At 37.7% G+C, this 27419-nt stretch overlaps 5 protein-coding genes and 1 non-coding gene across 6 annotated transcripts; 3 read left to right on the plus strand and 3 right to left on the minus strand.

The window, feature by feature from the left end:
- The first annotated feature begins 774 nt into the window (after nucleotides 1-774).
- On the plus strand, nucleotides 775-2789 carry LOC137748660 (uncharacterized). The gene is made up of 5 exons (XM_068488829.1): nucleotides 775-981; nucleotides 1092-1152; nucleotides 1329-1433; nucleotides 1685-2027; nucleotides 2530-2789. The coding sequence occupies exons 1-5, from the start codon at nucleotides 841-843 to the stop codon at nucleotides 2549-2551; spliced, it is 672 nt and encodes a 223-aa protein (XP_068344930.1). The 5' UTR covers nucleotides 775-840; the 3' UTR covers nucleotides 2552-2789.
- A 1460-nt stretch (nucleotides 2790-4249) lies between these two features.
- LOC137747548 (uncharacterized) lies at nucleotides 4250-8451 on the plus strand. The gene is made up of 5 exons (XM_068487677.1): nucleotides 4250-5603; nucleotides 6540-6597; nucleotides 6700-6783; nucleotides 6919-7060; nucleotides 7887-8451. The coding sequence occupies exons 1-5, from the start codon at nucleotides 5120-5122 to the stop codon at nucleotides 8253-8255; spliced, it is 1137 nt and encodes a 378-aa protein (XP_068343778.1). The 5' UTR covers nucleotides 4250-5119; the 3' UTR covers nucleotides 8256-8451.
- Nucleotides 8452-9922: 1471 nt separating this feature from the next.
- On the minus strand, nucleotides 9923-13397 carry LOC137748155 (probable WRKY transcription factor 32). The gene is made up of 5 exons (XM_068488252.1): nucleotides 13012-13397; nucleotides 12871-12920; nucleotides 11359-11993; nucleotides 11090-11248; nucleotides 9923-10558 (listed from the first exon to the last, which is right to left on the minus strand). The coding sequence occupies exons 1-5, from the start codon at nucleotides 13247-13249 to the stop codon at nucleotides 10201-10203; spliced, it is 1440 nt and encodes a 479-aa protein (XP_068344353.1). The 5' UTR covers nucleotides 13250-13397; the 3' UTR covers nucleotides 9923-10200.
- Nucleotides 13398-14798: 1401 nt separating this feature from the next.
- On the minus strand, nucleotides 14799-16825 carry LOC137746806 (eukaryotic translation initiation factor 5A-2-like). The gene is made up of 5 exons (XM_068486815.1): nucleotides 16616-16825; nucleotides 15773-15895; nucleotides 15607-15663; nucleotides 15277-15351; nucleotides 14799-15165 (listed from the first exon to the last, which is right to left on the minus strand). The coding sequence occupies exons 1-5, from the start codon at nucleotides 16736-16738 to the stop codon at nucleotides 15061-15063; spliced, it is 483 nt and encodes a 160-aa protein (XP_068342916.1). The 5' UTR covers nucleotides 16739-16825; the 3' UTR covers nucleotides 14799-15060.
- Nucleotides 16826-21780: 4955 nt separating this feature from the next.
- LOC137746550 (probable LRR receptor-like serine/threonine-protein kinase At2g24230) lies at nucleotides 21781-24565 on the minus strand. Its single transcript, XM_068486566.1, has one exon. The coding sequence runs from the start codon at nucleotides 24563-24565 to the stop codon at nucleotides 21980-21982; it is 2586 nt and encodes an 861-aa protein (XP_068342667.1). The 3' UTR covers nucleotides 21781-21979.
- Nucleotides 24566-26034: 1469 nt separating this feature from the next.
- LOC137749087 (U5 spliceosomal RNA) lies at nucleotides 26035-26150 on the plus strand. The gene has a single exon (XR_011070163.1). It is a non-coding gene; the product is annotated as a U5 spliceosomal RNA (small nuclear RNA).
- The last annotated feature ends 1269 nt before the right edge of the window (nucleotides 26151-27419 follow it).

Consider the following 27419-nt stretch of genomic DNA (forward strand, 5'->3'; position numbering starts at 1 on the left):
TCACAGTAATATTGGACCTGGTGGTAAAAATCTGATATTATATTTAACCAAAACCTATATGATTAGAAATCAGAAGACTGTAATATATTAATTAACACAAAAAATTTGCTTCAGATGACATTATTCACAGAACTTCTTTCATAAGAAAGTAATATTCTATGTATGTTGGGACCTATCTTACTCTACATTGGTCTCATTCGTTGTAAAAGAATTCAAGCTCATGGAATTGTTGATCTTGTAGCGATTGAATAAAAAGAAAGTTATTTCACCCAAATCTAGATCCTGCCCTAACCAAGCCAAAAAATAATTAGTTAGTAAGAAGTACAAATTATCGATAATTTAAGTACATAGTTTTTTACATGCCTGTCATATAGAAACTTGAAATAGAAAAATAAACAATGACGTGATAACATTTTATTTGGATTGACAGGGCCAACCCTGAGGTAGTCGGATAAGGTCATTGCCTAGGTTAGGCTAGATTCAAATTTTTATTCTATATATGCTGTAGATATAATTTACATCAGTAAAAGTAAGCCAAATTTAACAAACAAGTAGCTGGCGTGGTGGTAATAAAGCGTGTAATGTTTCTCGGTGTTTGCAGTTTGAAATTCGATGGTGGTGCATATCAATTTACAAAGGGTCGAAGATTAGAAAACTCTCGTGAGTCCAAAATTTTCATCTTCAAATTAGAAATGATGCACGTGTCAAGCACGTGAAACGTTTATTTGATTTTACCAACATTACCCTTGACTGACCGCCACCGGTTTTATTCTCTCTGGTTCTCTCAGTCTCAACCTAAGTACAGAAAAGAAAAGAAAAAAAGGGGAAGAGAAGGAAAAAATGGTGGGAACGAATCTGAAGGGGGAGACGATGGGCCTGATGGAGAAGAGGACTGCCCTGGAGGCGGAGATGAACGCTATCATCGAGCTTCTTACTCAGCCCGGCGGCCCTGGAATCTCCGGCAACCTCCTTGACTCCGAGGTCAATCTTTTTTTTATTTTTAATATAGTTACTTTTTTTTTTTTTTTTTATAAATTAACAATATTTGGGGATTTAGGGTTTTTGGTGTTCCGTCCTCTTCGAATGTGTAGGGTTTTCCTCGCGAAGACATTGACATCCCAGCTGTGCGAGCGGAAAGGCGTCGTCTTGCTGGTAAAAATTCGATATTTTACTGTTGTTTTTGAACAAATTGCATATTAAATTAATTAATCGTAATAAATTATTGTTTTTTCACTTATAAGTTGGTTGGGGAGCTTTGTTTATTCCTTGTAATGGCGGTTCTGATGTTGGTATTCGTTATTTCTTTATGGTCTTGCTTGTAATTGCAGAATTGCGAAATGATCACAAAGAGGTTACCGATAAATTGAACCGAAATATAGAAGTTCTGCATTCGGCAAGGCTTACTCCGAAACAATCATCACTCAAAGATTCAGGTTGGTTTTTGAAACCCGGCATGCATATTATCGTTTTGGTAGGAAAGTTATATTTTCTACGGTTTATTCTGTTTCGTGTTTTGATATGTATTGTGTGTGTGAGTACTGAGTAAGGAGTGCCTGTGCACTGTGAGAATTCTGGGATTTATCGGCCTTTCCAGATAGGAGCTAAATATATCTTGTACTGTGTATCTATCAAGATATGTGACACCTGCATTTTTGTCTAATGTTTCTGTGATGATGGATGTCAGATGGCCAAAGCGCATCAGTTGTCGACCTGGTTGCATCTGCATCCTCAACCAATGTTCATACTGGTTCTACCAATGCCATGGATGTGGATGTGATTGTGAGCGTACCCTTTGCGTTGGTGGATGAGATAGCTGATGAATCACCAGCAGCAGAGGATGGTTTGCAGCTTGGAGATCAGATTGTTAAATTTGGTAGTGTGGAAAATGGCGATAATTTGTTGCAGAAACTTGCTTCTGAGGCTCAAGGTAATCAGGGCCGTGGGATACCTGTAATACTTGTAAGGCAAGGTGCTCAAGTCAACTTAACCATGACACCTAGAACATGGCAAGGCAGGGGTCTACTCGGGTAAGTGTCATTTCATTTCGTTTCATTTTCCTTTCGTTAAATGCATTCATGATTTCATTACTTGTCATAACTTCTTTGTTAGGGAGGGCATTGGTTAACATTTCGTATTAGTGCTATTGAGGGTCTTAAAAGTTCTCCAAAGAATATATAATTGACGGCTTCTTCAGTAAATTTCCGTTGTTCATCAAGTAACATTGAATTACTATTAATCTTCTTCTAAGTCTAGCATCCAATCTAAGAATGATATCATAGAAAACCTTTGGTCAGGAAATTGTTAAATTGTCGACTTAATTTGGATGGTGAGATTATGAAACCTTTGGTCACAAATTGCCTACCATTATTAGGGAGGCGGGTGCTACTTGGAATGTTGTGCCCAACCTAAAGCTTGCTTTGCTAAACAAAACAACACATCCTTAACGGACCTGGTCCGTTTTTCTTTTTTTGCAAGCAAACTGTAGTATTTTGTTTCACTTACTGTTTGTTGTTTTGTCGGTGCTTGCAGCTGCCATTTCCGGATCCTGTGAGCGTTCTGTTTTCCAGTTCTTCACAAGCCAGAGGACTCAAAGACAGTTTAATTAACGTTGGTCTCAATCATGTCAAATTCCAGAACATAGTGCCCTTTAGTTTATGCCCGTTTCCATTCCGGTTTCTTCCTTTTTCAGATGTATACATTGGTTGAAATCGCAACATTATTTGCTTTATTTTAGCGAATCGTGGATGATAAACACATGGGATTTCTAATTCAATCTTATAGACTACTTACTTTTGGTGTTGTTTCTCTTTTTACTAGGGTTTTCATCCTGACCATTGAAAGAGATTGTATGGTTAAGATTGGTGCTACATCTTCTCGTCGACTTCTTTCTCTGCCGCGAAAAAAACACGTTTAAGTTATGGTAGCTTTCAGAAATAGCCCTTTTTATTACATTGTGTATGGTTTCCTAAAGTCTTTCGACAGCTTCATTGCAGCTTCATTGCAGCTGCCCCAAGCCCACTTGTCAACCGTATTCCCTTGACAAATGAAAAGTTTTTCGGAGTGTCTATCACACCGTTATATGTTATTAATAATGCCCTTGTGACCGAAATATTTGTGTGTCGTTCCAAATTGTCAAACTCCAATTAAGGTCATGCCAATATATGAAGGCTGTTACTCTCACCTGTAACTTAGCCCATCTTGAAAGGGCAGACGAGGCAAGATATTACATATTTGTAATTTACGATTTAGTCGTACTGAATGGAGCGGATATATAAAATCTATTCACTCGAGTTTAAATCTCTTTTTTCAAAGTTTAAGTTAATTTAATGTAGATTATCGTTTTGTTTACAAAATATTCTACCTTTTATATGGTATTTTGTAGATTTTATTTATGTATGTTCATTGAGCTCAAAACTCAATGGTTGCTTCGACCATTTCCACTAAAAAAATTAGAAACTATTTGAATTATATATTTAGTAATTAGTTGTGAAGGTGAAGTGTGCCATTTAAATAATTGGGTAGCAAACCACCTTAAAACACCAAGAAGTGTGTTATTAAATAAGGTATTTGAGTATTTTTTTATTTTTTAATATAATAGATAGTTTAATTCCATTTTTTAGTTAGGTACGAATTATTATATCGCTAATTGAGTAACATCTGGAGGACACATAACGAATAAACAAATTTTTCTCCTCCTGCACATCAAAAGAATTAGAAACATTATCTTTACATAAAAAAAGGGCAAACAGACTACGACCCTCTCATCATCTATGGTTCTTATTTCGTTTTATCTAATCACTTTATTAACATACTTATTTACAAGTTTAAGCTAAAAAGCTTAACTCTAATGATAAGTAGTTCAAACTTTTCAATGACCTAATAATTCAAATGCTTGTTGGAATAAACGCATATTTGGTGCTTCTTATTGAAAGTATTTCGAGTTTTTTTTAGGTTCACTAAAAGCACTTTGAATCAATTTAAAAACACAGTTAAACGAGTCATAATTTAATTTTAAATTTTGTATTAACTTTTGGAGAAAAAAAAATTTAATTAAAAAGGAGAAATATCTTTGTATATTAACTTTTAGTGAATAGAGTGAGTGGAAATTTGAGCAGCGCGGCAGGCGATCAATTTTACCGGGCAAAAACGGGTAAAGCGTAACCTCTCACCGGCTCTTTAGGTCACCCGACGAGAAAACAAAACAGGACAATCTTTCACTCTCTCTCTCTCTGTCTTTTGCTCCAAGTCTGTCTCTCTCTGTGTCCAAATTCAGGGAGAAGAAAATTTCAATTTCTGGAGATCGAAACCATTTTGCTTCTCACTCCTCACAAAAACCCACTTTCCCGCATTTGCCCGGAAACTTTCTTTTTTTCCCGGAAAGTGAAGAAAGCATGGGAATTGCAAAGAGACCATGTCTTTTGTGTCAGCTTTACTCTTTCCAGGTGTTGCAGGGACCAAACCACGTCGTTTTCGTTTGAAAAACTTGTACTTTACTGCCTCATTTCTTTCAGATAGTTGATTTTTCACAGAAGTTGAGAGTGGGAATATCTGGGTTTCGAGGCTATTTGGAAGCTTATATGTAAAGCCCTTGCTTTGGCACCAGAAGGTGAAGCTATTTTTCTTTCAATTATTTTCTGTGAAATTGTAAGTGGGTTTTGAATTTCTTAGGGATTTTCTTGGGGATTTTGGGCATCTGGAATCTGGGGTTTTGGAAAAATGGGGGCTTTAGTTGGTTTCTGTGAGAGGGGTTTGAGATATTGGATTGGTGAAATTTTGATGATTTGAATGTGAATGGACCAAAAGTGGTAGGAGTGTAACTTTGGGGCTAGGGGATCGTGTGGTTGAAAAGTTGAGATCTGTTTCGGGAACTTGAAGAGCAAAGTCAATGAATGTAGCTACTGCAAGTGTCAAATCTATATGCTTTCAGAGTTTTTCTGGTGATTTGAGCTTTTGAAGGTGAAAGAGAAACTGGGTTTCAGTGAATTTCGAAGATGGGTTTTCGATGATTTGAGGCGGCTCAGGCAAATTCATAGTCCGGTCGATTCCGTAGTTTTTTTTATTGGTGTAATAAAGCTGAGATCTTTGGAGAATTTGGTGTTCAACCAAAGGAGTGATATCGATGTCAGGAGCTCCAAGAGTAAGGTCTATCAATGTGGCTGATTCAGAGTCAAGGCCAGTGCTTGGACCTGCTGGGAACAAGGCAGGGACTTTCAGTTCGAGAAAACCGGCTTCAAAGCCACTGAGAAAGGCTGAGAAATTGGGTAAGGAGGTTAAATCAGCTGAAGAGAAGAAAACCCGTCAATCTTCAATGCATACTACCTCTCCTCAACCGCATTCTCCCAAGGTTCATTCAGTGCTTCGTCGGCACGAGCAGCTATTGCACTCTAATCTTTCGCTAAATGCATCTTGTTCATCGGATGCCTCTACGGATTCGTTTCATAGTAGATCATCCACGGGTAGGGTGATTCGGTCAAATAGTGTAGGGAGTGGGAGGAAGCAGTATGTTTCAAAGCCGAGAAGTGTTGTTTCTGATGGTGGATTGGACTCTCCTCTTGATGGTTCACAGTCTAAGAAGAGATGCACTTGGGTGACGCCAAATACTGGTTCGTTTTCATTTCTTTGATTCTAGTCAAACTGTTTGCGTTGGTAATTGTTTATGGTTTTCTAGTTAGAAATGTAAATCTTCTCTGGATATATTCTTATCTGGTAAAGCATACCATTAGGATTTCTAGAGTTTATGTCACATCCCCTATTGTTTTGTACCATCTTGAGCTTGCCTTTGGAAAATTTGAGGGGAATTTACTGACCAAAATGCTAATTTGGGGCACGCTTTAGACTAGCAGTAGGACTGTCATGATTTAGTTAATAATTCAGCAAAGTGTAGGCAATTTATTCTTTACGCCCCATACCCCCTCTGATTTAAGATTAGACTTGGCGATGTAGATACGAGTTAGCATCAGTTCAAAACGAAAATGACTAGGATGCAGTTCGTATTCCAACAAGATAAAAGCAGTTTGTACCTTAGAACGAAGAGCTTCGAGTTAAGGGAGCATAAGGTTTGTGAATAGGCGATTTTAAGTAAATTTGGTTGATTGAAGTAATTATGTTCAAGGCTTAATTTGGATTACTCTCTTCAGCTTTTGTATGAGATATCAAATGAGTATAGTACACTGTTCTGATGTCCAAGCCAAAAAATTGTAGTCACTCAGCGGCTATTATTTTGATTTTGTCTCGTTTTTTATGAATAATTCACATTTCACATTATTGGTGCATGAATGGTAGAAAACAGATATATAACTGCAGAAGTAAACAATTTGCCAAAGTTGTGCATTTCTGCTTATTGTGTGCTTGTCAAATGAATCCAACCAAAGAGGAGGGGTAAGCTAGCTTAACCTTGCCAAGTATTGTGGAGGTAGAATTACGTTAATGTTAGCTTAGACACTCATTTTATATAGTTGAAACAAATAGGATTTTCTACATGGCTTGGAATTCTTCTTCCGGATATATATATTCTAATAGAGCCTGGTATGTTGAAGCAGATCCATGTTATGCTGCTTTTCATGATGAAGAATGGGGGCTTCCAGTACACGATGATAAGTAAGTCATAGCAACACTATTTGCTATATGTTGACAGTAATGACTATTACTTTATAAAAATATACTTCACCGTCATTTCTTTATCTTCTTGATCACATGCAGGAAACTGTTTGAGCTTCTGGTCCTATCAGGTGCTTTGGCTGAGCTTTCATGGCCTGCCATTTTAAGCAAAAAGCACATCTTCAGGTACTGTCTCTGTGAAAGTTCTCTTTTCTATTTACCAACCGACTTACCCTGAATTATATTCGGTACAAACTGTTGGGGCCTTTTCAGTGATGGTCCCTTCCTTGTTGAATGGGTATTTATTTATTTTTCTTTCAGGGAAGTTTTTGCACATTTTGATCCCATTGCCGTTTCAAAATTGAATGAGAAGAAGCTAATAGCACCAGGAAGTGCTGCAAGTTCCCTATTGTCTGAACCGAAGTTGCGTGCTGTCATTGAGAATGCACGTCAAACAACCAAGGTATATGTTCATTTCCTTCTCCAATTGTTTGAGATTGAATTGCAGAAGATGCACACTCATTCCAGCTTAGTAAACCACTACTAACTCATATAGGGAAAGTACTAGAAATCATATGCATGTATGCTCATCCATCGCAAACTTACCTTTTCAATGATACCCAATATAAGCCAACTTGGCAAGTTTTAATATACCTTTACTAGTTTTATTTATGCATCAATATATGTGTAATTTTTTCGGGTGACACGAACACCAATGATCCACTCATGATGGAACATATGGATCTGTTTGTTAATGCTATCAACCATATTGCTACAACACCGTGGATTAGTAACACCAAGAGGCCGTGTCAGTGTCCCACTCAGAGAAATTCTCTCTTTACAAGCCAAATAGCCTCATTCGCTGAGTTTTCCCCGGTATAGACCCGGGGACCCACGTGTTTTCTGTTGTTTGTGCAAGCAATTAAGTGGCATATAATGAGTGTTTAGTGATCATTTGGTCAAGTAGGTTAGGTGGAAAAAGTAGTTGCATTGTGGTCCTGAACATCTTTGTTATTTGTATCACATTAGAGGACAAATTATAGTTCTATCATCCTTTGAAGGAGCCTGACCTTCCATCATACCTCAACAATTGGTCATCCAACCTAATTATTCCCTTTATTCGGCATGCCAGCTCGCTTCATTACTAGTCCTGAATTCACTTATCCAACTCCATAGTTTTCCAGCCGTTTAATCGATATCCGAAAACCCTTTTTACGGAAGGCCATGATTGCACATTTCTTTAATCTCTATCATTGCAACTAACTTTTTGCAGGTTTTGCTGATGCCAGGTCATAGAGGAGTTTGGGTCATTTGACAAGTATATCTGGAGCTTCGTGAATAACAAGCCCATCGTCAGCCGATTCCGGTATCCTCGGCAGGTTCCGGCAAAAACTCCAAAAGCAGACGTCATAAGCAAGGACCTTGTGAGAAGAGGGTTCCGGAGTGTGGGGCCCACTGTCGTTTACTCTTTCATGCAGGTTGCCGGAATCACAAACGACCATCTCATTGGTTGCTTCAGATTCCAGGAGTGCGTAAACGCTGCGGAAGGGAAGGGAGAGAACGGCACCAAGGATGAGGCTGGAAAGAAAACGGAGAACGGGATAGAATCGGAGTTATCCGTCGCCATAGACGAGTTGAGTTTCTCGTCGGACTTGTGAAAGGCAATGCCTTTGGTCAGCTCAGCGGGGTTGAATCATCAGTTAAGCCGCATTGACTGATTCGGAGCTACTCTTTGTATTGAGTAGTTGTGAAGAGGGTTTTGTGTTGTAATTAATGAAATTCTGAAGCAAAATATGGATTCTGGCAATGTGGATTACTGAAGTGGATTAAAATTAAACTGGTGATTGTGCTGTTGCTTGAGAGAGCCTTCAAAAACCAGTATACAATTTTGTGTACAGTTTAGATATTAGTAATTAGATCTCTTCAAAACCAGATTAGGGTACTAATTAATTAAAAAGAAGGAAAAAGAAACTGAAAAAAACACTACAATGCTTCACAATCTGAATTAAAGGGTGACTTCAAGCTAATAAGGTTCGTTGGCATCCTGCTGTCGACTCCACAACTCGAATCCGGACCTTTCGTCATAAAGAAGAAACCTTTTCGTCAAGTCAAGGTCGCCCTCTACAATTTCAATTACCATTTCAAAATTTTTACTATGCTCTGAGGTGTTTTATACACTGAAAATTTGAGTGTTGGATCTTGGTCTGTGAACTTGGGACATGGATCCTCTCCGGATCCATGCATCCTAATCCTAGAGATTTATCAATCCAGATTATTGAAATTTAATTCAATGGTTAAAGTTATTATAATTTTTAAAGTAAACCCTTATTTGTAGCTGTTTGATCAAATTTCAATAGTCCGAATTGATGGATCCTTAGGATTAAAATGCATGGATCCAGAGGAAATCCATGTCCTTGAACCTGAACCAACCACAAATATCAAGATATATAAGATACATCGGAGTATACTATAAATTACTTGAGGTTTGACCTTAAAGTTGTGGGTGACAGCTGGTGGTGGTGACAAATTGACAATGAAGGGTCTATAGCACGATGTCGCCTTGTCTCCAATAGGACAGCCTGACGGGGGAACTCCTTATTGATAGAGAAGTCTGCATTGAGTTTGGTGGCTCGCCAACATCACCTAAAATGTGCGGTCCCACTCTTTTTATTTCAAGTGGGAGTGTCAATAGGTCGTGTTCGGTTTTACTTATTTACATATATGTCGTGTTTGTAACAATTTTTAGATTAACATGCAAAATGATGTGAGGGTAGTAATATAATATAGTAACTCATATATTGATGATAGATTGATTCCCGTTCTCATGCAACTCTAGCACCATATAAGACTGCATGTTATTTTTATCTCCGAATCAAATGGTACGTCAAAACAAAACTGATGTCTCCAAATAATGTGTACAAGTTCGATGCATCAGTACAAATTTCAAACCGAATTGAAGATTTTAAACCTCTGCTCGTTTTTCACCATACCAACCCATACAAATTTCGAGTCGTGTTGTTGGATGCAGACTAATTAGGAAACGATTCTGCCACCTGCCTCTGTTTTCTTTTTTATTTTATGCAATCCCACCAAATTGAGCAAATTGAGATAACGACTGGTGGATGAAATAAAAAGAAAAAGAAAGAATGGCATCCGAGGGCAACCCACATCCCATCTTTTTACCTTGAGGACTTGACCAAATCAAGTATTCAGTAGAGATGGCTGGTCAGGCCACTCTCACAAAGGTGAGACGAGTCTAACCGTTGAGCTAGTCAAGCTGCCCTGCTCAAGTTTTTCTCGTTTGATACCACGAGCATGCTCGGAATTGAAATTTTAAACGAATGACATCCATTTCTATATTGTTTCACTGCCATCAACCTATTTAAAAGAAGATGCAAGGGTGTACAATACCAAATCTCACGTCTATGCACTATTAAACTACATCTGAAAGGTGAAAAACACCAACAAGGAAAAGGGGGAAAATAATCAAACCTGCCAATCTGATAATTTTGTAATGCTATATAAATACACTGCAGCTTTTATAAGAGGGAGAGAGAGGCCCGTCGATTATGATGTTCTTTATTAGGGCCAGCAAAGGAGCTTTCAGCAAGGCTTTAATTCAAATCCAATGCTCAGAAGAGTTCGAGCCGATTCCATTGCCTTCTCGCCTCCGAGGTCCAAGGCCTCCCCCGTCAATTCTCCGCCCGTGTCTACTGAACACTGGGTTGACGAAATTGGCTTTGGGACTGTATCGGTTTTCTTGATATGCAAATTGTTCATGGAAGCAGGAGCGGCAGCGGCAACAAGAGGAGCGCTTGGAGGGCCATGTCGCTTCTTAGGGACAGGCATGTCATGGTCATGTACCCCCTTGTATGTTATAATTACAGCACTTGAGTTATCTACGGCTGTTTCAATCTGCTTCCGGACTGGACACCCAGCAGAAGTACATCTGTAGTAGTTCCTGAAAAACACAAGAATACAACAATTGATCAAAATCAAGGGAAAAAATACATGTGGTATTTATCATAAAGCTCCGAATGCCACCTCTGAATAAATACCGTTCACTATTTTTACTCCTTTATAACAAAAGTTTCGATTAAAGATACCATAAAATGCGTCAAAAGATTTCTTTGATGAGTATCATCTATGATCTGCTTACTTGTTATAAATGAAAATAAACGAAAATGAATACAGCTTACTTGTTAGAAATGCAAATAAACGAAAATGAATACAGCTAAGATTGCTTAAGAGTCGATCACTAAATGGATCACTGCATTTTTGAGTTGTTCCAATTGTATCTTTCACAAGTTAACTGCGGTGTGAAGTTATAAAGTAGACATCTTGCACAAAGGAAAGATGAAGTTTATGTAAAAATAACGCCTACTGGACATCATTTAACCAACATACAACAATGAATTTAAACCCCAGATGCTGATTAATTAGGCTAACATCAAACTACCAAGGAAAAAAAAACTCGGAAATCGGAATGCACCTGGGATGAGGATTTCCTTTCACCATCTTCTGTCCATATTTGCGCCATCTGTATCCGTCGCCTGATATTCCAACATCCCCAGCCGCATGCACAACTAATTTAGGTTTCTTGCCAGGTTTTGAGAGAGAAGCGGAATATTCTGAATTGCTTTTCTTCATTCTGGTTATCAATGAGGAAAGTATATTAGAACCAGGTAACATACTCCTTTCAGCAAGTATAGTACAAAATAGAGGGGGGTGAAAGGAAACAAAATCTACACGTACACTTGCCTTCGTTTGGGTTCTGGCTCATCACCATCACCATGTTCCTCCTTGATTTTAACATCGCCTTTATCATCAGAGTCACTTGAGCTCTGCCGTTTTCTTTCAGGAATTGAGGGTGTTTCTTGAATAGGTTCCTTTGAAGATGTGGACAACTCTGAGTCATTAACTATTCTGCAGGAATGTTCTGCAGCAGCAACACTATATCTTACACACTCAGCAGAGAGTGCAAGTTTACTTTCCTTTATGCAGATACTTTTCTGAGGGGGATCATGAGTATGTTGGCTTTTGTAAACAATCTCTATTACATGGCCTGAGTGATCACAGCATTCTATCTTCTTGGCGTAACACTCAGAAAATGTGCACCTATAATAGCTTCGAGAACCTTGAGGGCTCTTTACTTGCTTCTGACCATATTTCCGCCAGTTGTAACCATCAGAAGCAGATGTCTTCCCAAGAGGAACTCTTCGTTCTAGTGGAATTGGGCTTGGAGCAGATGAAATGGATTGAGTGACAGAAGTGGGAGATAGTTCTGAAAACGGAGTTGGATATACAGTCAACTGAGTCCGACTTTGCTTCGGAGTTTTAATATCCTGGTTCGTTACACTTGCCAAAATTTCCTGGTGGCTCAGCCCAAGTTTCTCCTGAGAAAAGAAGAAAGAAAATGATTATACAACCACAATGTAGGGAACCAGAGATTTGATTTTGACAACGAGAGGTGTAATATTCTGAAGTTGCACATAATTCAAACGATGTTATACAAGATGCATCTAAAGTACTCTAACATCAAAGAAAGAACAAGAGGAAAAAATACAGTGAGGCAACTAATATTCCATCTTGAGTCAACTGAATTTGCCTTCTGGTGGATCTATATTAGTCATAAAATAGAAACAATTTTCTCTTCTGATATTATCAGCTCGCCGAGTGACTAAATTCCCTACTTTTGAATGTTTGCATTTGAGTTTAATACATCCTGCCGTAAAACCTCATTCCCGATATGATGTGGGGTACCAGGGGTGTTGTATAAAGGTGAAACTTGTTCTTTTGAGCCACTAATAGTTGAAACCAGGCTAATAACTTTCAGTAATGCAAATTTTTGCTTGTTATTGTCTCTTCGATGATTCTCTTCCAATTACTCAAACATCGCTTCACTCGCCTCTCCAAAACGCAAGCAGAATACAAAGCTTTCCCTACTTGGTACCTAAGAGCGCGTAACACTTGCAAATCAACATCAATTGCGATGCCGTAATCACAAGGATTTCAGATTCATGATTCCAACCCTCAAACAAGAACTTCAACAAACATTTTTGCCCTTCCCCCACATAAAACGCATTCATAGATTTCGATATCCAACCGGAAACAAAAAAAAAAAAATCAAATTTCTAGTCATAATCTTCTCTATCCTGACACTCAAAGCAGAAATTTACAACGCAATCAGTAACAGCACACATACAAAAATGCTCACGATTCACCTAGCCAAAGATCAAAAGCTCAAAAAATTCAAAGGATTGAACTTCTAACCTGCAATTCAGCTCCATCAATCGACTCTGACACGGAATCAAGCTGCATACCTGTAGGATCAACCACACATGACGATCACCACCCTTCACTATAATCCCACCCCAAAAAAAGCACCGTTTTCCGAAAAAACGAAAGCTTTACCTGCAAACTGATCGTTCTCTGAAACTTCCAGCGTCGAAGGCGCCGTTGGGGTTTCTAATTGCGTCTGTCTCAACTCGGATACAGAAATCTCTAGCTCGCCGGGTTGAAATTCACCGAGTCGTTGCTTTCCTTCTTCGTCATCGCCTTCGTCTCCGTCGCCGCCTTCTTTTTGTTCTTGTTTCCTTGGCTGTAGTTTCTCTGCTGGGAGAGCATGGGAGCTCTCGCGGTGCTCCGCCATGGCCGATTTCTCACTCTAAGAGAGTAAAGTTCGTCGAAACTGTTGTTGTCCGAAATCGAGCCGAAATTTAGACCGAAACCGTGAAATGTTTCGGGTTTTGTGTACCAGTTTGGATGAGGGGGGGAGAGAGAAAGGCGGAGAGAGGGGGTTGCTTTAAAGAGTGTGGGATGTATGTGTGTGTCTTTGACTAACGTTGACTCAGGTGGTTTTTATGACGGTGTATCCGAAGCCGTTAACATCTCCGTTATATCAGGTGCAGGGATCGCCGTGGGTTTTGTTGACTTGACGGTGTCCTTAGGCTGCCGTTTGGTCTCGGACATAGTCCTCTTAGCATTTCTCATGCAAATGTGATGCATACTTCGAAGTCCCAACACGTACCCAACTCTCACTTCTCAAGGTGAGGGGAGTTTTAACGAAACATTTTCGGTACTGTACATTTTAAACGAAAAATCATAATTTTATCTTTTTCTGATACTATTTATTACACCTTTATTTGTTAATTTTAATTAAAATTAAATTTTTTTTGAACTTTTCGTTAGTTTTCCTTAAAGTGAGTTCATAAATTCTATGGCACATCTTGTTCTTATTACGATGTTCATAATATTAACATGAAAATTAAAATTCAACAATGAAGTGACAGAGAACCTATTAAAGGTCTAATCTTAAGAGAGTCTCATAGTATATCTCTTTTTGCATTAATCTTAAAAGATTTGGTTCTCACTTTTATTAAAACAATAGTTGCTAGTAAATACGTAAGCAATTTTATTATATTTTAGTCTATGACATTTATTAAATAAATAAAACGTTGTATGTGTAGACCTTGTAGTAAAAGATTTAATAATTTAAATATTTTATATTCTGAATAAAAAGGTGAGATAGGTAAAAGTCAAAAAAGTAAAAAGTGAATGGCAAAGTATCTTATTCCATCATCTTGTTGAGAATATTTATTTGTTTGAAGTGTTTTTGGTTCTGGTAAAAAAAAAAAAAAAAAAAAGCACTTTCACTTTACCAAAATATTGATTAAGAGTTTCCAATTAAAACTGCTTTGATAAAAGATTAAAGTTTAAAGGGAGATTCTTAAGCAAACATCATAGAAACCACGGATCATTGAATTTTTACCGTTCCATCTATTGTAATAGCATCAAAACCTCCAATCGGGTCGGGTTCGGTTGAGGAATGGTAATACCACCATCGCTCCATATCCCTGACTATCAACGTAATCGGTATACGAAATGGTACACCACATGTCATTATACAAATGATGAGATATGCGTGTTAAAAAATTAATAACTTAAAACATAAAATTTCCCATCACTTGTTTAAATACACATGGTGTACGTATTCCAATCACAATGAAAAATTTCTCCAAAGATCCGTCGCAAACACGGAATGATGAGTTTAATACTTCATGAACACATTTAGGCAATACAGAACTCGAGGAGCAAGAGGAGGGTAACAAATATTCAGTAAGTGTAGAATCATCAAACATCACAAGAACATCCGAAACATCGCAAGATAAACCTCAACAAAAATCAAACATAAGAACATCTTTTATCCGAAAAAAACCGGAAATAGTTTCATAGATATGCAGCAAGTTCCCTTTGCTAAGGGATCCGGCAGCTTTAAATCTTCTTTGCGTCGTCACTTTTACAAGCTTGGCAAGATAAAACACCATTTAAAATAAAGGTTTCATTGCACAGAAAATATGGTTTCATAAACCTCCCTGTTAGCAACGGTTCCACCAAAAAAAAAAAAAAAGTAAAACGACAAACGTCTTGCCATCAGCTACAGCTACTGCTACAGCATCATACTTAATTCTTCGGACCAATGTCCTTAAGGGCACATATCTGCTCCTCTCCCATGGCAGACATGACAGTCACCACAAGATCCTTTCCATCATTAAACCCGTCCTTGATCTATCAAAACAGAATATGAAAAGATTTAGTCGAATACGAAGAAAATAGATACAATAAAGCAACTTGAGGTACATGAGTTTTATTTGCTCGATGAGATAGATAGATAGATACCTGGGTAAGCAGACTGTCATCAGTGGGCAGCCTCAGATCATCCTTGGTGTTTCCATTTTCAGTCAAGAGACTCACCTACAACACGTCGTACTCCAGATAGTTCAGATAAAATGGAAGAAAGTCATGTCACTAGAAATATACAACTTCTGTGAACATAACACAAACAGGGAAGAAAATTATCAAGAAACTCAAATAATAGATGGTACTATTGTCTTAATGTGCACAAGTTTGTTTCCTTTGGTGTCACGATTAACATCGAAGTGCACATACTTAACATAACAATCAAAATTTCTGAAGACATGTTTGGAACTAATTGTTAAGAAAACTTACAAAGCCATCCTCGGAGATATCAATCAGCTGATAGTCAGTACGGTTGACATGGGGAACCTGCAAAACAATGATAAATAAACGGAGAATGAATGATCCAACTTGCAACCAAGAAATACAACACACATATACATAAATACACGAAAGTCTAGTTTTGTGATAGCATTACATCACAATTGTGGGACGAAGGAACAATATCTTCAAGCTTCTTTCCATTGAAAATATCAATTGCCACAAAGTGACACTTAGCGTGACCGTGCTTTCCAGTTTTGGAAGTGGAGACTTCAACAACCTGCAATGAGAGCAAACACGATAATAAAATGGATTAAACAAATAAATCATTCACATCACAATGGTTTACAAGGATGACGAGCAATAACGTCACAGTTCAATCACAATGACAGAGTTGAAAAATTGGGATTTATGGTTAAACCATTCGATTTACAGCACAAAAACTTTAGATCTCAATAAGAACCAGTTGTATTCGTGTACGAGTGTGTACGTTTGTGCTAACCCCCACACTTTAACACAACAAATCTAGACATACACAAAGATGCCATGGATTTAATTGCTAGCACTAATAATTGTAGCAAACGAATGTCGAATACCGAGTATTATTAGTGTCTGACTGTATGTGTGCTACACATGAGAGGCAACCTTCATCCGCAAACCCGAACATAAGTACTTTGTAACAATAACTACTACAACTTTAAAAACCCTAAATTTCCAACAAAGATATCGTAATCCAGCAAACAAACCCACATGACAAATCTTTCGACAACATCGACATCACTAACATCACAAACAAATAATTATCCACAACAATAAGCATAGGAAATCACGAATAAGTCAATCTTACACCATAAACAAACAAAAAAAAAAAATACAGTAAATCAACATATTTCAATCAGAACAACAAAACCCAATAAAGATCTCACAAAACCCAGATGGATTTCGACCTAAAAACCCTAAAATTTGCATCTTGAATTCGAAAAATTAGGGAAGAACAAACCTTGCAAGGCCTGGCCTTGATGACGATGTAGCCATTCTTGCGGATGGTTCCAGCCTGCTGGGGGTAGGTCTTGGACGCTCCGGCGTCGGCCTTGGATTCGAACTGGTGCTCCTCGTCCGACATCTCTGCTTCTCCCAACTTGATGAGCTTCTCTGTCCCTCTTGAGTTTTCTTTTGTTTCTGCTACAACACCGAAAGAGGGCGACTTCTGGTTCTGATGGTGTGACGGGCACTATATTAGATCCCTTCTAGGTCATATTTAACCCTGGTTAATCTGATTGAATCTCCACCGTTGGATCTGTGGTTAGCTTTTGTCTCCCCTAAACTCAGTCTGCCTTTCGAAAACTTATCCAATATGAATAGGAGAATTAAGGGAACTGCCCATCCCATTTTAATTATTTTATTCCTATCAATTTTCTAATAAACTACAAAATATATAGTTAATACTAATAAAATAAACTAAAGTTTGATAAACTAAATAAATATACAACTTAATATTTATAATTTCTAGTGTGATTAATTGCGTATTTTTAAAATATGTGTTTATGAACAATGAATTGTATGTATTTTTGTTTGAAAAAAAAAAAATTGTATTATTTTTTATATTGTCTCTATTTGCGGTCGATAAAAATTTTGCTGAAAGTGCAGTTAACGATACATGAGAATAGCTAAGCACAAGTAAAATTTTATTTACATAAAATATAATTTCACTCGCCCACCATGATCTTATAACACAAAAATTGTTGCAAGATAACAGAATATACCCAATAGTGGTGGAATATTTTATATCACTGTCAGTAAACAAATTCACCATATTACTCTTATTTTATTTAGTTTTCTTAATTTTAAATTGTCGTATCCCAAAATTCATGGTTTCAAAATTTAAATTGTCGTATTCCAAAATTCATGGTTTCAAAGCAAGATAAATCTTGGAAAATTTATGAAAATAAATATTATTAAAAAAAGGTACAAATAAGGACTCCATGTTGGACTTGGACGGAAAGTGAGATCTCCGGATTCCTTTCCATCTAACCCATCTAATTCGAGATTCGGGCTGTTGAAATTTGATCTAACGGCTACAATTATTATCACTTTTAAAGAGACATCTTGTTTGTAGCCGTTGGATCAAATTTCAACAGTTCGGATTCCAAACCAAATTGATTAGGTAAAAAAGAATCCGGAAATGATCCCTTCCCCGCTTCGACTGAACCAAAGAATCCTATCCCCATTACAACTCTTGATAGGCCCATCCATTATTCCGCCAACAAAACCAATTTCTTAGCATACAAATATCCCATCCTATTCGAAAATATTTTATTTTTCTTTGACTGAACAAAATTTTTTTATATACTTAAATATCTTTTGCAATATAATTCGAAGAAAAAAAAATGTTATTCAATCTGATTTCAAAAGACAGAAATAAAAACCTTGTTTAGTAATCAATTCCGACGTAACTTTCACAATGAATTCGAACATGTTATAGAAACGGAGAACCGTTGTAAGTTAAACCCAAATTTGATGACAATATTTCACCATCATCCTGTATTTCATTCCTATATCAAGATTAGGATTCTCTTTCGTCTAAATCTTCTCCCTCAAGTCCCCTCCTCTTTCATTTTTTTTTTTTTCCTTTTTCTTTGCTATAAATAAGTCAACACAGATATTGACGTGACTTAATCGTAACTGTACAAATATGAGAGGACTGGAGGGGAGGGAAACCAATGGAAGAGTTGTGCAAAAATGTGTAAAATGAAGGTCAACAAATAACCATTTGGCTCGCATACAACGTGACGTGCTTGTTAGTCACAGTGATAGTTTATCATAAAACGAGACATCATAATAATTGTATACACGTATCATGTAAGTTGTTATCGAGAAAGAGAAAACAGTGATATAAAGCTGAAGATGATGAATGAAGATAATCATGCTATTATGTGGGGGTAACAGATAATCTTCAGCTTCATCAATTAATAGTGAGGCAAGATTATACTTTGAACCTTTTGATTAATTTTAGTGATACGGATTATATCTGTAATTAAGTATGTCCCAAAAGCCCTAAAGCAATCATGCTTGATTGCTAAAGAATCTAAACTGAATTAATTACTTCTAGAAATCAAATGATAGCATCACATTTCTTTTGGATTTAGAAGATTATATCAGTCATGAATATTATTGTGATTTATCAAAATATTATTTTGCAAGTTATGGTAATTACTAGTTACTCCCTAAAAGCAAGAAAAAACATTCCGCCTATGAAGAATGCTAAGGAGACTCTTTCAAGATTGAAATTTTTCATGGACTCTATGACACATCACAGTATAACGTCGTTTCTTGTGTCAACATTATAAAATATTGTGTAAAAAACATAAGGTAATAAAGAGTTCAAGTTTGATTTTGAGAGTCTCTTTAGTATTTCTCTCAATGTAATTATTTGATGTCCTCTCTCTGTCACTGTGGGGGAGGACCACTTAGTTATATTTGATGCTGCATCTTCATGTGGAGTGATTGTGAGGACCATTCCCCTTGCTGAGAAAGAGGAAGAGGCACACATGTAGAAGAATGGTCCATACACATACAAACCCTATAAAAGATCCATATACTTAAGCTCATCCCTTTTCGGAAATATTTTTTTAAAAAACACTTCTGGTCAAAAGCATTTTTTAGTAGAAGCACATCAGTATTTTAACTTTTTAAAAAGCAATTCTAAAAACACTTTTAGTAAAAAACACTTCTAAACACGTCATAATATATGAAAATTTATGAAAATTAAGTGCTTAATGGATGGTTAATATTGGACCACCTCGTTAAATAATTGAAATGGGCCGCATGCTTTGCATTTTATAATTCGAAGTGGTGCAGGAATTTTTCGCATGCGTGCATGTTGCAAATAGAGAGGTTGATTATCTGCAGATTGTGCACTAATAATGCAGTCAAGGAAAGATTAATTAAGTACTTTTTCTAATTCCTCCTCTAATTATCTTCTGCATTAATTAGTCTTTGATAATTAAGCCGCAGTCTGCAGAGCACTTTTGTTCTGCGCATGGCAAAAGCTAGATACGAAAGCATGCACAAATCATTGACATTTTGCAGAAACATGCCCAAGTTGCTACATCTTCTTGTTACTTATGATGGTTGGCAACTTTGACATGCATGTTACTTCGTGTCAAAGTTTCAGATTCACTACTAACCAAACATTGATAGTCTTTGACTTAATCACTCGTGCAATCCAAAGATGTGTGACATTTTATATAAAAAAAACCACGATACCATTAACAGTAGAATCATTTAATATAGGAGGGATTTAACTTCATGAAATTTCAAATGTGAGACATGTTTCATCAAGAAATAGAACTTGGAGTTGGGCCTTCTTTTTGCACTATTATGGATACAAAAATAATGGGAAAAATTAAATTCAATTGTTAATTGTTCCTATCGAAATTGAAAATAGAATTGACTATGGATTCGAGCCATAGCAAATGGTTTCAGAAAACCGTATAATTTTTCCGATCTAAATAAAGTAGGTTTTACATGAAGAATATTTGGCTAAGCATGTTCTAAATTCTTCCTAGTACGAAGCATCTGTTTGTAAATAATGAGTGCAATTTTTTCATTGCCGTTTAATAACCGTAGTTTAATCTATTTACTACACAAATCTCAAAATTTAAATTCATTTAACGGCAAAATCAATGTGGTGACCAATTTACCAACAATATTAGGCCTATATGTTAATTTTCAATTATGCAGGAAGCTCTCAGAGGACAATATTTCTGCTGCATCATGTGTAGAATAAGGATGCCAGACTCTACATCATTAAGTTGCAGTTTGGCACCAACGAAAAGTACGCGATTTCGTATATGTACATCCCGTGTTAGCAATCACATGTATTTTTAATGTCTCCGGCCGCATATACATAAACACACAGCCACTCATTTTGTACATTTTGCTTCCGGTGGAAGCATCTGTTGGATTTTTGGATCGCCGGATCAGTCTCACTCTAATGACACCGATGTTGTTTTCAACTTTACCATTTATCCAATCCGTCAGGTGTGAGGTTTTACCACAAAAAGTCTCAGTATTAATAAGAGTAGGGTAATTCTATTTAAACCCATTAGGTTTCTTTGAACCCACAGATGTGGGACATTTAATACTCCCCCTCACATGTAATCTCATTTAGTGGTTCACACATGGAGATCCACACATCAGTAATTGAAACTCAGAAGTCGGCTCCAATGGAGTCCAAACTTGTTTTCAATCTTTTTCAGGAAGTGCCTTTCTAGGAACTCAGAGGCTGACTCTATAGAGCCGACCTCTAAGTTTCAATCTTTTTCAGGAAGTGTTTGTTTTCAATCTTTTTCAATATTTGTCAAGAAGTGCCTTTTTAGGAACTCAGAGGCCAACTTTATGCAGCTGATCTCTGAGTTTCAATATTTTTTTAGGAAGTGGCTTTTTAGGAATTCAAAGGCCGACTCTATGTTAAGAGTCCAAACTTGTTTCCAAGCCCTTCCTGAGCCTTTAGGTCACCAAACCTTTAGCTTGCACAGGTTTGAACCTTGGCTCTAATACCATGTTGGATTTTTGGATCACCACGTCTTCCCACTTTAACGACACTGATACTGTTCCTAACTTTACCTCCTACCCAATCCGTCAAGTGTGGGGTTTTACCACAAAAGGTCTCGGTATTGCTTAGAGTAGGGTAATTGTATTTAAACCCATTGGGTTTCTTTGTACCCACCGATGGGGGACATTTAACACCATCGAAGGCCGACGGTGCAAAAGGTGGTCCAGGACATTACTGCAAATGCCAGAGCTAGCTAGCTCTCCAGGCTCTTATGTGAGTCTGTGACTCACCAACACTAGGTCCCCTACCGCTCTACATGCATCGTATGCATAGGATACTATCTGACAGATAATTTAGCATATCAGAACAAGGCAAAGGAATGAACTTACCATCAATGTCCGAGGCAGACAAGCGAAACAGCAAAACACGAATCCTAACTACTAACAAAAGATTTCATATCGAACTAGTTTTGCTTTAGACTAGAAAGAAGGTTTCTTAAAGAACTAGGTTGATAACAAGTTCATGAAATTCTGAGACAGATACTGCAATATGTGATCAAATCAAACTCCTTTGTATAGATAAATCAAACTTCCATTTCATGCCACCAACAATAAGAAACAAAAAGGAAAGAGTGAGCGAGCGACATAAAAAATTCCGAACAGAATTTCCAGGGCTGCTGTACAATCATGGAGGCAAAACAGAACCGATCATAAGGGCCAACAAGAACAAATTACTTATTAGGAAAACAAAAGCTAAACGCAAAACTCCCACATTTTCCTCTTTTTTTTTTTCAGCTCAATTTGTTCTTCATCTGTTTCCTGTTTGCTCGATATCTTTAAGAAGTCCAACTATCTGATGCATGCTTGGTCGTTTTGAGGGAAGGTCAGCTGTGCACAGATATCCAATCTTCAGGGCCTCCTCCATTTGGTCATCTGGTCCTGTGTCACGAACTTTTGGATCAATAGCGCTCGTCCCTTTGTTCTTCCTAATCAATCCTCTAACCCAACTCACCAAGGTTGCATCTTTCTCCTCTGGATAGTCATCGCCAAATGGCTTCTTTGAAGTAATCAGCTCAAAAAGAACAACTCCAAAGCAATACACATCAGATTTTGGTGTTGGAGAATCATATTCGGACTGAGAAAACTCTGGCGGAATGTAGCCAGGTGACCCTCGAGAGATCTCCTCATCTATACCGCTGCCAAAAATCTTTGCCAGTCCAAAATCAGATAATCTTGGCTCTAAGTTACAGTCCAGATAAACACTACTAGCTTTAACATCTCTATGAATAATTGGAGGTGAGCAACCGTGGTGTAGAAATGCCAGTGCTCTGGCAGTGCCAAGTGCAATCTTGTGACGGAACCCCCATGATGTTAACAACCCTTCAGAGCCAACATTTTGAATGCCATTGTTATTGTCTTCTTCCCAAGTATCTGTGCTCCAATCCTCTGTTGTTTGCAGTATCCCAAGCGGCAAGTCATGTAGCAAATTCTGTATATTCCCATTCTCCATGTAGTCATAGATAGCAATCCTTTGGTCCCCAGCTAAACAATATCCAGTCAATGGAACAAGATTAGGGTGTTTGATCCGTCCGAGATACTCAAACTCTCTTGCAGCTTCCTGGTCTGTCATTGTAGAACCGTGGACCAAAACTTTCACCGCTACATGAATTCCACCCGGTAGAAATCCTCTATAAACAGGCCCGAATTTCCCTTCAGCCAGAAGGGTTCCTCGATCAAAGTTCGAAGTTGCAGATAAGAGATCTGTGAATGTGAAATTCAACAATGGCTTCTCGAAAATCACTACAGGTACTGAATTTGCTTGCTTAACATCCGCAACCCATGTTGTTGAATCGGTGTGGAAGGAAAAGGGGCCTGATACGCTTTGCTCTTCCTTGTGTGAGGTTTGTTTTACCTCCCACATTCTGGTTTTCCTTCGGCAACAAACTGCTAGAAACAGCAGACCAGCAAGCAAGCATACCATTGAGAAGGTCAAAACCAAGGCAAGCTTAAGTACCTTGTGCTCCTTAGCCTTATTAGCTCGTGCTCTAAAAGGGCCCGGGTTTGCTGAAATGGGGCAGCTGTTTGTTGAACCAAAGAAAGATGCTTGGAGGGTTGCATTGGAAATTTCAGAAGCACATAGTGTCAAGTTATTGTAAGAGAAGTTGAAGCTCTCCATCCAAGGGAGTTTCTCCAAGAGAGACATCGGGATTTCTCCGCACAAATTGTTGTGAGAAGCATCGAAAACTTGGAGATTTCTCAAATTAAGCAATGGGATTTTGCCTATAAGATGGTTTTCAGAAAGATCAAGTGTGTTCAAGTTACTCAGCCGAGAAATTTCAGCAGGAATGCGACCGGTAAGACTAGATTTCGACAAGTTAAGGTACTCCAAACCAGAAAAAGTTTCCACACTTCTCGGGAATTCTTGCCTAGTAAATCTATTGTGTGCTAGATTAAGGTGTTTGAGATTCTGGGATTGATTCCAATAGTGTAAAATTTCTCCATTAAGCTGATTTTCGGACAAATCTAAATAAACCAAACGAGACCAATTGTAACTAGCATTGAATTGTACCTTCGAAATGTGGCCTTCAAACCGGTTCCTGCTAAGGTCAGCCACCTCCAACAGCTCCTTAAACACTCCCATCACTGAACCCCGAAACACATTCCCTGAAATGTTCAGAGTAGTAATGGAATTCATCTCCGAAAAATCGGTGCCCCGGCCATGAATCTCATTCCCAGCAAGGTTCAATACTTGCAGCTTAGGCAATGCAGCACCAAAACCAGCTGGAAGAGAACCGTTTAACCGATTCGACGAAAGGTCAATCCAAACCAAAGATTGACAGCTCAGAATTCCTGATGGGATGCTCTTCTCAAACGAATTTCCACTGAGCTTAAGAACTCGCAGGCTGGCAAGTGAGCTTATACCAGCAGGAATCTCCCCAGAGAAATTATTGCTGGAAACGTCGAGGGTTTCGAGCTGACCGAAGTTGCCAATATTGTTCGGCAACGACCCGGAAATCTGGTTGTTGGAGAGAATAAGGTGCTTGAGAGAACCTATGCTCCACAAATCCGAAGGAAGACCGGTGATTTTGTTGCTGCTGAGGTTTAGAGATTGAAGCTTTGTGAGCTTCCCGATGGTGGTGTCGGGAACCGGACCGGAGAGCTCTAAACCGGAAGCCTCAAAGCCGATAACATTGTTGGATTCACAAGAAACTCCTTTCCATGAACAAACGGGTGCAGAGAAGTTGTAGAGATTGGAAGAAGAAGATGAAGAAAACGAGCCCATTATTTTCAAAAACTCAGAGACAAAGAACTCATCTGTATTGGGTTGTTGGGAAGCCAATGGATTCAGGAACAGTGAAAAAATCAGTAGAGAAGCAAAGAAATGAACACCCATTGGGAAAATAGTGCAGCAGAGAAAAGGGTGTGAAAAAGTTTAAACCTTTCTTTCTCTCTCTAGAACTTCAGAAGCAGCATTGCAGTAGCATAAATGGTTCTGGTCCCATTTCAGAAGTAATTGCTTGGGGACTATGCAGCTCCATTAAATCCAACGCACAGTGTAAAGTGGGTTATCGTTTTTGGAGAAGAGAAGACTGTTAGGCTAAAACTCCCCCCAAAAACAAGAATTTACATGCAGGACTTTATTGGGTTCGTGGTCCTTTTTATCCTCACTAAGAAAAACCCAAAAAAAAAGCTCTGGGAAAATAAGCCAATGGGTGAAACAGTACATGCAAATAACAAACTTATTGCGTTCTCAAAGAGCTAAGGGTTTTCTGGGGTTTTGACTTTTGAGAGTTGGGGAATGTGAGCTCACCCTTTGGTGGTTTTGCAGGTCCACGACCATGAAATCCTGCAGAAACAAACAACAAAAGAAGAGGAAGCAATTTTGTCTCTGTGTGAGGAGAAGGAGAAGGAGGAGGAGGCTCTAGTTTTTGCTGCATATATATTTTTTAGAACAAAAAAAACAAGACTGTCGTGTGTTTTTAAATGAAATAAAAACAAGGAGACTGTGAGGACTGAGGGGAGAGAGAGAGATAGGGAGGGAGAGAGAGGGAGGGAGGGAGGGTATATTGGGAAGGAAGAAGAAGGGTAGACAGATGTTGAGCTTCATAAATGAGACAGGTTTAATGGAGGGAAGTAAATATCTACCATTTGGGTTGGTGGGAATTTGGTGATGTTCTTCATGGGGTGTTGTTTTCTGATCACTAGATTCTTTTTCTCTAATTGGAAGTTGGTTGATTTCTTTATCTGATTTAAGTCCAATTGGAAATTGCCAATTTGGCTATTCCTTCAATGGTGTTTTGATTAGAATACTGCCAATTAATAGTGTGTTCCTATGTATTATGTAATAACGATTGGTTTTACGCTTAAAAATTTAAGTAGGAGTGTCTGACCACATTATTTGTAAAACACTTCTTATAAATATACGAACACATGTATATTGTCTCATTTATTCTTATATTGATTTTATCCAGTATAAAAGTTAACCTAACCAAAAAACTTTATCGAAATATCTATCGTATTGACGTTATTTTTCGTTTTCAAAGGTATCAACCTTTTGAAAACAAAATTTCTAGTTTTGTTTTAGCAAAAGAGAAATTATGACCTTCTCCCCAACTTTTCGTAAAGCATGATGGCCAATCAATTCCTACATTAATTTCTTTTGCTATTTAAATGTACCAATTTTCACTTTAAATAATTAAATATGAACTCATGGTATGCCCTTAACAAAGTCATAAGTTGATCACATGAAGGGAAGCATTACAATCAAACAAGACCGGTTCTGAGTTAAAATTTCAAATGGTGCTCTTTGTAGATTGACTAATAAACATTATAATGGATTGAAAAGCAAACTTATACTTACGGAGTCATGCGTTGAGCATATAATGAACTATTCTTTCATCTTTTACTAAAGAATATTGTGTGCTCGTCGTTTTAAGTGGCATACGTCTATTTTTTGAGGGGCTCACCTCTATGGCCGTCCCTATAAAATTAAAAAAAAAAAAAAAAAAAAAGAACAGAAAAGCAAACTCATACATACTAAATGCAACACACACCACTGTTGCTAAATAAACGCTTTAATAATGAATCAAACTGTTTACTATTTATACGAATATAACATAAGTTCATATAAAGTACCTTAATATTTTTGGTGCCCGAATTTTGTTAGGCCCTGGACAATCATCATGCCCACACTGTTTCAGGCACGTCCCTGCAATCAAAACAAGTTCACGCTTCTCATTTTGGTAAATTATAAAGTTTGCAACTTTATATTTGCTAAATTAGGAAGTAATGTGATGGGGCATATATTTCAATGGATTAGCCAGAAATGTTTGGTGTGAGGTACCCATTTGTTGACTTAAAACACGTACATTTCAAAAAGGTTCTCCCAATGGATTATGAGTCCCACCCATTTGCTTAAACAAGTGATGTACCCCCTCCTAACCCATGATCACCATTTAAGTATACTTAATGGTGGGTCTAGTCTTCATAGTAAGATTAAGGGACTATGATTACTCTCGCCTAGAATCAATCATCTCGATTGTTTATTGAAGAAGAGCTTACTTACAGTGGATATTTCACTTTAGTAATATTCCAAAATAATAATGCAACATCATACAACATGTTATTGATCTGAAATATTATAACGGCGGAATACCAGCGTAAGTCTCTCTCTCATAGCGGGTTAGTCACATGATTAGAATTAAAAAAAAAAACATATATACATAATATTATATTTCTCCATATCTTCCATTCCATGTACTCTGCTTTCTTTTGAGTATTTGGTTTGGGGTGTGACTGCACAATGAAAGTTAATAGCACATAATTAATGTCTTCATGCTGAGTAAGACACCTTTCCCTTAATTAAACTCAAGGCACATGACGGCCTTGACAAGTTTATACGACGACCCTTGTCCTAGTGGACTAAGAAAACCCCAAATTATTTGTACATGGAAATAGGTCCTGCTTATCAAAACCTTAGGCGATATCCGAAGTTGTTTTTAGGATGTTTAAAAACGCTTTCAAATAACCAAAATTGCTTATGATTGTATTTGATAGGAATATTTATAAAAAGTTTGAGATCATATGTAACGTTTTTTTAGGTTGTATTTGTGTGGACGCATTTCCAATCCGCCTGCATTGCTTTTTATCATTGTATAGAAAGCGGGAATTGAGCAGGAAGGGAGCACGCCAAGACCCGACAAGAAAGAAAATGGAGGAAGATTGCATCAAGTGGTGATAATTTGCAC

The sequence above is a fragment of the Pyrus communis genome, chromosome 10, assembly GCF_963583255.1.
Source record: "Pyrus communis chromosome 10, drPyrComm1.1, whole genome shotgun sequence".
In the NCBI taxonomy this organism is placed as follows: domain Eukaryota; kingdom Viridiplantae; phylum Streptophyta; class Magnoliopsida; order Rosales; family Rosaceae; genus Pyrus; species Pyrus communis.